Source organism: Clinocottus analis, unplaced genomic scaffold, assembly GCF_023055335.1.
Source record: "Clinocottus analis isolate CAN_PGR_092001 unplaced genomic scaffold, fCliAna1.0.p SCAF_13, whole genome shotgun sequence".
In the NCBI taxonomy this organism is placed as follows: domain Eukaryota; kingdom Metazoa; phylum Chordata; class Actinopteri; order Perciformes; family Cottidae; genus Clinocottus; species Clinocottus analis.
In genome coordinates, this window is record NW_027175854.1 from 14,674,587 (window position 1) to 14,684,730 (window position 10,144).

Genomic DNA, 10,144 nt, shown 5'->3' on the forward strand with positions numbered 1-10,144 from the left:
AATGTCTAAAGTTAAAGCTTCTCTTATATATTTATTTATTTAGATATTCTTGAAAACTTTAAACTTATACGTATAACAAAACAGCTTTACGCAACGTAAAATAAATTCTGTTGGAAAACAAATGGCTAAATTGCCTTTCCACCTGAAGTTTTTATTTTTTCAATTGTGACATTCCAAAAAGGACATGGAGGCCCTCCAGGGAATATGAACTCTGATTATTGTAATAAAGAATCCCTTGATTTCTCAGCTGCTTGTAAAATCCATGATAAATAACGCCTCCCTGAAGGTTACATAAGGTTCCTCAAGCTTCTCTCTCCTGACCACCAGGGGGCGACTCCTCTGGTTGTATAAAAGTCTACACTTCATGTGTTAAAGCTGCATTCTCTATCCTGGCCACCAGGGGGCGACTCCTCTGTTGTATAGAAGTCTATATAAGTGACTCTACTTCTCTCTTGATGTAATCCCTCAGTAAACATTGTAAACATGAGTTTATGCCTCAATCTCTAGTTATGTCTTTTTCAATACAGCATGATGTTCATTTAGTAATTGATGGTCATTTAGAGTCAAACAGATCATAAAGTAGGGGACGCCTTTGGGGCGGGGCTACAAAGTGATTGACAGGTTGACACAAGATGCTTTATTGTTATCTGTTTACGAGAACACAGATTGAGGAGTTTGACCTCTTTATCTGCAGCTGTTATCTTTTTAGATGTTACAAGTCAAAGTCTGCTAAAATCTTCCATGTTGGCTTGTTATATATGTGTTTTATATATATATATATATATATATATATATATATATATATATATTAATATGAATATAAAATTAAAATAAATTTGTATATATATATATTACAGTCCTGCTTATTATATATTTATTTTTAAACATCTATAAATACATATATTTAGATATATTTTTATCAAATTATATATATATAAACAATATATATATATATATGTATTTATATATATATATATATGTGTATATATATATATATATATATATATATATATATATATATATATATATATATATATAATGGGCATGACTAAGACAATTAAATAATCAGCAGCTGCCATGATGATGATAATGGAATAACATTTATTATTTACAGTTATTATACAGAAGAAAAAACATTTTTTTAATATATGGACATATTTAGCTTTGTGAAGAAAAAAAGAATCAACTTCACTTTCACCATGAATTTTAAACGATTAGTTAATAATTATAATAACAAAATTCAAGTCACGATAATATTCAATGCAAATCTATCAAAAATATTTGGGCTGTGGAACCTTCTTCAGGGTGTCAGTTTACTTTTATACATTACTATTTTCTCAGGATTATTAATGCCTACTAAGTTGAATGTCAGCCAGTAAAAAACAGTAATGTCACACATGTCTGTGTACATGGACATCAAACACATGAGTACTTAATAGCTATCAGTGGTTCTCAAACACTATTAAAGGAAAATGTTGTATAGTTCAGTTTTCAGAACGAGACTTCTCCTCCAGCGAGAGATTCCTCAGAGTCAGAGTTCTCTTTGTCTTATTTTACATAATTTTGTGAGACGTGTAGTTAAAATCTGAGCCTGTAGGAGGCAACAACGAGCTCTTTCTATGGACCTCAATGACAGCGAGGAGTTGCAGAACATTGCAGCTCTTTCCTTCACAACAGGACCAATTTAAAGACCGGTTGTCCGCATTGAAAACACTAAAATAAAGAGCAGGTTGAAAACCACCATGAACCTCATGAGCCCGCAGCTCTTTTTGCCCCTTCTGAGAATGATGTTTGTTCAAGCCTGCAACTGTGTTTTCTCCTCACACACAGTTCAGATTTAATTCTTTTAAATTGCTAAAGTACCGCAACCCATTTGAGAAGAGAAGTGTCGGTTTACTTTTTTTTTTTTAATCGTTACATTTTAAAAATTCTGTAAACGGCTTAAAATGACGAAGCGATTATAAAGTTTCACTAAATCAAGTTACGACAAGTTCACTAAATCAGTCACAAACGCATCCTTGTAACCAATGAGACTGTGGGAAACAAAATCAACTTAGACCATCACATACTGAACCGAAAAACAGTGTTTCTGGACTAAATAGGCTTCCTTACATGTCAATGCTTGTGTTTTTTGTAATTATTATTGCAGATTCTGATGCTTTAAAATTGTAATCTTTCTAAAGTATTACTCTGTAGGACGGGGGAAGGCATCAAACAATACAATTAAACAACTTGTGGAGCAACAGAGGAGTAATCTTTTGCTCAGACTCTTGACTTTTGATTATATTTATGCTGAAACTCAGTTTAAACATAATTTGTGGATTCATTGGAGATCAAGGACGAGAGCGTCTGGTACTGACATCGTGGTCATATACTGTAGAACTCTCGGGCTTAAAGCGTTTTAAAGGGTTGGTTCACCCAGATAACGACGCGTCCTTAATGTTGAACAGCAAGTCGACGCCGCGTCGTTTCCCGTGTAAATAACACGGAACAAACAAGTGACAACAGACGTCACAACGTGATACTGTTTGGTCCTCTGTGAGCTCGACACAATGCACGGAGCCGGGAATCTGCGCCATGTGACCGCCGGCGTGGCAGCAGCTGTTGTCTGCGAGGCTGAAATAGCCCACGTCCTCTCCATTGTCGTCCTCGCGAGGTCGCGCTCGAGCGGCGGCACTGCTCCCGTGTTTTTTTCCAGTCATTTTCTTTTTCCTCGCAGGACGCCGTCCACAGAATGTGCGGTCGTCTATATTTGGCCGCTCAGCGACCTGACCGCCGCAGACCGAACCCGCGCAACACATTGTCAAAACAACGAGAGCTAATCCTGAACAACAGGTGTGAGACAGACACACACACACACGCACACACAACAGCACACACACACGGCGTCACAGACTTGGCGCGACACTGTTGGAGGACCACGCTTCCCTAAACTAGCCTCAGAATGCCGCGAGTCAAGTGTCGCGGTGGCTCACGTTAGCCGGTGAGTTTCTACCAGAGTTCAGGTGGAGGCGGCTGTTTACTGAGAGGGTCATCAGATACAGCCGAGTGAAATGGAGGAGAGGAAGAAGAAGAAGAAGAAGAAGAAGAAGAAGAAGGTGTGAAGAAGATTAAATGAAATAACGTCATAAACTATATATTTTATATTCTTCAGGTTTTGTGAACATTTAAATGTGGAGCAGAAGAAGAACGTAAACAAGCTGCAGCGTCTTTAGAAGCTTCTCAGCACACGTATGTTCTGGTGTCGACCCGCTGTGTGTCGCGTTGGAAGACAGAATGTGTTGAACGTAACAAATATAAAAAACTCAAGTAAAGAACAGAACCACCGGACCAGCACCACTTCCTGTCCAGCGGCACACGTTCACCCTTTAGCTGACGGTGCTGCTCTACTGCGGGGCTCTACTGTGGGGCCCTGTCAGGTGTCTACTGCGGGCCTCTACTGCGGGGCCCTGTCGGGTGTCTATTGTAGGTCTCTACTGCGAGGTTCTACTGCAGGGCTCTACTGCGGGGCCCTGCCGGGTGTCTACTGCAGGGCTCTACTGCGGGGCCCTGCCGGGTGTCTACTGCAGGGCTCTACTGCGGGGCTCTACTGCAGGGCTCTACTGCGGGGCCCTGCCGGGTGTCTACTGCAGGGCTCTACTGCGGGGCTCTACTGCAGGGCTCTACTGCGGGTGTCTACTGCAGGGCTCTACTGCGGGGTCCCGTCGGGGCTCCTGGTGAACGTCTTCTGCTCCGGCTGGACGGCGACAGAGACGACGGTCTCCATCCGACTGGCTCGGTAGATGCTGACCTGCAGAGACAGAAGTTAGGGGAGGAGTCAGTCAGGAGAGTCACGACCAGGAAACTTCAGGTGGTGATGGTTCTGGAAGGGAGGAGGAAGAAGTGAAGAGGAGACAGAGTCGCTGCTGCCGCCGGGAGCTGAGCTCTCCTCCTCCCTCCAGAGCTCCGGCTGCAGGTGAAGCTAGATGTGGTCTAGAGGATCTGGTCTAGAGGGTCTGGGTCTAGTCCACGTTGTGCCGGTCTCTAACTTGACTCGTACCTGAGCTCCGCCCCTCACCTGTGTCTGCAGGTAGCGCGGTGACTTGAGCTCCAGCTGCTCCTTGGCCCTGGTGGCCGCACAGCAGCACAACACCTGCTGGAAGCCGGCTCTGAACCTGAAGGGGAGATTAAAAGGGAGGGGTTAAAGACACAAGCGGCGGGGGTTACAGACAAAGGGGGCGGGGTTACAGACAGATTAACGAGCGGGCCGAGGAGCAGACGGCTCGCCACCTCTGACCTGCTGTTGAGGCAGTAGTAGATGAGCGGGTTGTACATGGTGGAGCTCATGGCCAGCCACATGACGGACAGGTACACCTGCTGCATGTAGCGCTGCTCGAACAGGTCAGGGAAGAACTGGTGCAGCAGGAAGTAGACGTGGTACGGCAGCCAGCACACGGCGAAGGTGCACACGACCACGATCATCATCTTCACCACCTGCCGCAGGGCAAAAAAACCCAGGAGCGTGTAGCGGGTTGAGAGTCACCGCTCAGTGTTTAAGGGATTAAAACCATTAAATTAGATGTTTATGTAACGAGACACAGGAAGACACGTGTGTCTGTGCATGTGAGCGTACGTGCTTATGTCTGTGTATGTGTGTGCGTACGTGTGTGTGCCAGTGTGTCTGTGTGTGGATGTCTGTGTGGATGTGAGCGTATATGTGTGTTTGTGTTGTGTGTGTGCATCACCTTGCGTTTGGCAATCAGCTGTTCCTTGTTGTGGTCACAAGAGTCTCCGGGAATCTCGCTCGCCCAGAGGGTGATGCCCACCATGGTGTACGCGCATCCCATGATGCCGAGGGGCATGAAGTAGATCAGCAGCGTCACGGACACATAGTATCTGAGACAAGAGGTAAAAATATATGGATGACGTGTTGTTGAAAGTTTTACTACGTTCCATGAGTTCAGTGTCCTGCATCATTATTCATGGTGAAGATCTCTTTGTTATCTGATTGTTATATTATGAGACTAATGTCTCTACTGACCACCAGGGGGCGACTTCTCTGGTTGTATAGAAGTCTATGCTTCATGTGTTAAAGCTGCATTCATCCTCGGTACGTCAGGTACTCACATCTTCTTGAAGTCGGCGGCGTGGTATTCGGGCCAGTCGATGTAGCAGACGGTGCGTCCCGGCAGCAGCTCGGTGGCGGAGAAGTAGTACTGAGGGAACGCCAGCAGCAGAGCCAGCATCCAGACCACCAGGACCACCACCCGGGTCTCTGTGGAGGTCAGCCTCGGCTGCAGCGGGTGGATGATCGCCATGTACCTAACGCCAGGACGTCACATCAGGTACTGCTCTCTACTGCCTTCATACACCCAGGTGGTTTTGCATGTTTAAATAACTACATATTGTGTATGAGTTACAGAATTTCGCACCATTTTTCAAAGCTTTCCATCCAAATACCTGCAAGAAATGTGAGCTAACGTGCTAAAATACTCACATGGCTACTAGCAGGGCTCATAACCTCTCATAGAACAATCCAAGAGTCCAAAAATGTCTTCATGTTAAATAACGTTACCTCTCCATTGCACTGTTGTAAGGGACACATTTATGGCTTCTGTCGGATTTAAGATGTTTAGTTACGGTATAAACACATTTATGTCAGTACACACAGTCTCATAACACACACACACACCTGTCCAGAGCGATTGCCGTCATGGAGTAGATGCTGGCGAATATGGCTGCGATGGGGAAGAAGTTGTGGAAGCGGCAGTACACCAGACCGAAGTACCACTCATTGTGCACGGCGTAGGTGAAGTTGATCACCGTGTTGAAGGCCGACATGGCGGCCTCGGCGAAGGCCAGGTTCACCTGCAGAAGAGCGAGGGACAGGCGCTTTACATCCGAACACACGGACGGGACGGCTCCGCGTCTGTCAGTCAGGACCCAGGGCACAAAACCATTCTTCCTTTTTGGTCGTTTTATAACTCTCTGGAATTGTTTTGTGTCTCTTTGTAGTGGTTTCATTTTTCTTTGTGGCCATTTTGTGTCTGCTCGTTGTTTGTGTTAGTGTTTGTCTTTTTTGTCATTTTGTGCCATTTTGTGATTTTAAAATCATTTTGTGTCTGTAGTCGTTTAATTTCCATTTGTGGCCATTTTGTGTCTCCTAGTTGCTGTGTGTGTCTTTTTTTGTAATTTTGTGTCTCTTGTTTGTCTTGTTTTGTGTCTTTTGTTAAACTGTTCTGTATCTCTTTATAGTTGTTTTGTGTCTATTTGTAGTTTCTTGTTTCTCATTGTAGTTGTTCTTTGTTTCTTTGTAGTTGTTTTGTGTCTTTTTGTAGTTGTTTTGTGTCTCATTGTAGTTGTTTTGTGTCTCTTTGTAATTGTCATAGTGTGTTTGTGGGATGGCCCTGACCCTTTAAGCCCGGTGGGACGAGTGAGTAATCCCCCCTGAGTCAATGGTCGTCCCATGAGCCTCTCTGTTTCTGAGAAAGCAGCTGAGTTCCAGGTGATTGCTGTTGTTTCAGCTCAACATCAGACTTTAAAAGTCTTCTTGCTGGGTCGTATGGAGAATGGCATTCTGGGTAATGGCTGTTTGTTTGTGCATGAGCCTACATGTTGTTAAGGAGGCTCTTGATGACATGGCACAGATCAGCAGCGAATAAAAACAATTCCTCATGATTTAATTACTTGAATGGATGTAAACTGGAACAGAACATTAATGCTCGTCAGCATGATGAAGCTTCCTGTTGCCTCGTGTTGCTGCAGGTGTGACGGAGCTCCACAGAAACATCGACCGGCCTCCTGCTGCACCGCCACTGCAGGTGTCTGAAGACATATTGACTTTTTGTCAACTCAATTTAGATGTCTCTAATATCTTCTAAGACATTTTTGTTGTTGAAGAAACGAATGAATCTGATTGGCTGCTGGAGGAAAAAAAAGGGCCGAATGGAGATCTGCTGCTGCAGGAGATCAATACGAAAACAGATGGTTCCTTCTGATATCTCTCGTTTCATTTGAAAGAACTAAATGTGTATTATCCTCCGTGCTTTTCTAAATGTTGTGAGGTAGCAGGGCGACAATTATCTGAGCTCAAATTTTATTAAATTAATCATAACAGAAGAAAAATTATAGGCAATTAGTATTTTAATCATTTATTTTGCAAACATTCGCTTCAGAAAAGTGATAATTTACATCTTTCTTTGTCTCATGTGACCGTAGATTTAAGATCTGTTGGACTTCTGGTTTCACAAAACAGAGCTACGTGTTGAAAATAAGACTTTGATGCATCGTGTTCCTTCATACATTTCAGTTTTTCCTTCTTTGTGGTTTAATGAGAGTCCAGAGAGATGCATTTGTTAATCAACTCGGTCACGTGCAGTTGGTCTGAAATGTGTAATGTGTGCACGTTTAAATGTACTACAGTTCAAGGCACTCAGTGTAAAGGAATAGATGTCACGGCTCACCAGCAGATCTCATTCACATGTTCTGCTTCTGCTCTCACCTGACAAACTACTGGAGACAATATTCAAAGTCCTATCAGAGTCCCTCAATCTGAATATTTCACCCAACGCCTGGATGAGCATCTCCAGTGTTCAGGGGCGTGGAGGTGACTTTAATGAAGAAACACAAACACATCATTGCCTTCTCAACCCCTCTTGGCACAAAGGAGAATCCTTTTGTCCAGCACCAGTTCTCACTGCGGCGACACAGCCGGAGAAATTCAAATCTGCTCGAGGTCCGATCGTAAGATACTAAATTGAGCTCTCTCATTAGATTCATGAAGTGTTTCTGTGGTACGGACGGTTTTATTTATTGATTTATCTTGACGCTGTGTTGGAATTAATAACAGCAATAACTTCCAATTTCTAAAAGTCAGTACTGGTTTCTGTTTGTCTGTAATACTCTACACCATCATTACTGTTGTGTATACTTGAGCTATAACTAATTTAATGTGCTTTTTGACAATTGAAGCAAGAAAATGAAAAATGACATGTGCAGTGCAACTGTGTACTAAACACAATTTACCAAAAAGCAACACGTGTTATTTGGTTGACTATATTTAAATGATGGATTGCTGCAGTTGGTCCTCTGTCAAGAGCACCTGTTTGTGTGCGAGCAGCATCTACATCTGCTTTCATCAAACACAATCATCCCAAACATCACAAGTTGCATTATCAAACAGAGACATGGAGGTAAACATGACTTCTTCTTGAGTGTTTAAAGCTCTCACCAGGAAGTAGTTTGTGACGGTCCTCATGCGTTTGTGCGCCAGAATGATCCAGATGACCACCATGTTCCCGACCACCGACACCGCCACGATGCTGCAGTACGCCACGGCCCACAGAGAGATCTGCCACGCCGGCTGCACGAACTGATTGAAGCCGTCGCTGCGGTTGGCGGAGACGTTGGTGGCGTTGGAGAGAGAGTCCATGTTTCTGGACCTCGGCTCGCTGGGAGTTTAAAAATAGAGCAGAGTCCTGTTACGGGACTGGATTCCTGTCTGGGAGGAGAAGGAGCCGTGGAAATGTAAAAGAAATAAACGGCGCAATTCCCACATTTTGTGGTGGAGACGTTTTTACGCACGCGGTCCAAAACGCACCAAACACCCAGCGACGCCGCGCGCAATTGACGTTATCCAGGCTGTTTAGACCCACCACACCCATTCCCTCCACTATTACACCCCACGCGCGCGCGTGCACACACACACACACACTCTCTCTCTCTCTCTCTCTCTCTCTCTCTCTCTCTCTCTCTCTCTCTCTCTCTCTCTCTCTCTCTCTCTCTCTCTCTCTCACCACTTCCCCATTTACACACGTGCTCGTCCTGCTCTTCGCTGGCCGATATCAGATATTGGAAATCTCTCTGAAATACGGAATAATTCATCAGGACTCAGCAGGATTAGCTCGCTCTGAGTCGCTGTGATGATATTGACTTATGTAATGTGATGGCTTTAAATGTCCACAACAGGTGGCAGTCTATGAATAATGAATAGATGGTTTATGACACTATAATGTTGTTTTAACATTTATTTTAAAAAAAGGCAATAAAAAAAAGTCAATCAGTTTTTTTAATTGCAACGTAAAAGTTTTTCACATTTTTTAAATGTTTTACTTAGTTGTTACAAAAGTAACGAGTCACGAAAGTAGCTGTCACGAAAGTAGCGTGTCACGAAAGTAGCATGTCACGAAAGTAACATGTCACAAATGTAAGGAGTCACGAAAGTAGCATGTCACGAAAGTAGCGAGTCACGAAAGTAGCATGTCACGAAAGTAACATGTCACGAAAGTAGCATGTCACGAAAGTAACATGTCACGAAAGTAGCGAGTCACGAAAGTAGCATGTCACGAAAGTAGCGAGTCACGAAAGTAGCATGTCACGAAAGTAACATGTCACGAAAGTAGCGAGTCACGAAAGTAGCGTTTCACGAAAGTAACGAGTCACCAAAGTAACGAGTCACGAAAGTAGCGTTTCACCAAAGTAGCGTTTCACGAAAGTAGCATGTCACGAAAGTAAGGAGTCACGAAAGTAGCATGTCATGAAAATAGCATGTCACAAAAGTAACGAGTCACCAAAGTAGTGTGTCACGAAAATAGTGTGTCACGAAAGTAGCATGTTACAAAAGTGACGAGTCACAAAAGTAGCGAGTCACGAAAGTAGCATGTCGCGAAAGTAACGGGTCACGAATGTAGCGGGTCACCAAAGTAGCGTGTCACCAAAGTAGCGGGTCACCAAAGTAGCATGTCACGAAAGTAACGGGGTATGACCACATATTCTTGCTACATCAGCTCGCCCCCGTCTGACCCGTCTTGCTGTGAATTAAAGGCTCAATGAGTAAAGGTCACACAGGTCATGAAGGTCATGAAGATCATGATGTCACTAGATTGCATGTCAGCTGCACCATAGAAATAATAAAAACCTTGTTTGTCTCCTGGCTCTCCTCCACTAACTGAGTCTGTGTGTCGCATCAGATCGGAGATATTTAGAATCCACTGGAGGGAAAGAAAACTAAACACTGAACCAGGAATTCAATCTCATTCATCACCTGCGCCTCTCAGCTGGCGGCTGGAGCAGGTAGACAGCTCATGTCTGGACAAGTGATGAGGAGGCGAAGTGACACATGGGGGGTGTTTCATCTGCATCGACAGCTGGTTTCAACAGTACAAAA

The 10,144-nt window shown here is 43.9% G+C and overlaps 1 protein-coding gene across 2 annotated transcripts; it reads right to left on the reverse strand.

The window, feature by feature from the left end:
• Positions 1-3,680: 3,680 nt before the first annotated feature.
• On the reverse strand, positions 3,681-8,621 carry tacr1b (tachykinin receptor 1b). 2 transcript variants are annotated; one of them, XM_068574132.1, is made up of 8 exons: positions 8,535-8,621; positions 8,210-8,429; positions 5,672-5,847; positions 5,107-5,301; positions 4,725-4,875; positions 4,277-4,473; positions 4,058-4,154; positions 3,681-3,790 (listed from the first exon to the last, which is right to left on the reverse strand). In XM_068574132.1, the coding sequence occupies exons 2-8, from the start codon at positions 8,408-8,410 to the stop codon at positions 3,689-3,691; spliced, it is 1,119 nt and encodes a 372-aa protein (XP_068430233.1). In that variant the 5' UTR covers positions 8,411-8,429; positions 8,535-8,621; the 3' UTR covers positions 3,681-3,688. The 2 variants fall into 2 exon arrangements, with proteins under 2 accessions (XP_068430233.1, XP_068430232.1); XM_068574131.1 differs by lacking the exon at positions 8,535-8,621 and having other exon boundaries at positions 8,210-8,491.
• Positions 8,622-10,144: the final 1,523 nt, after the last annotated feature.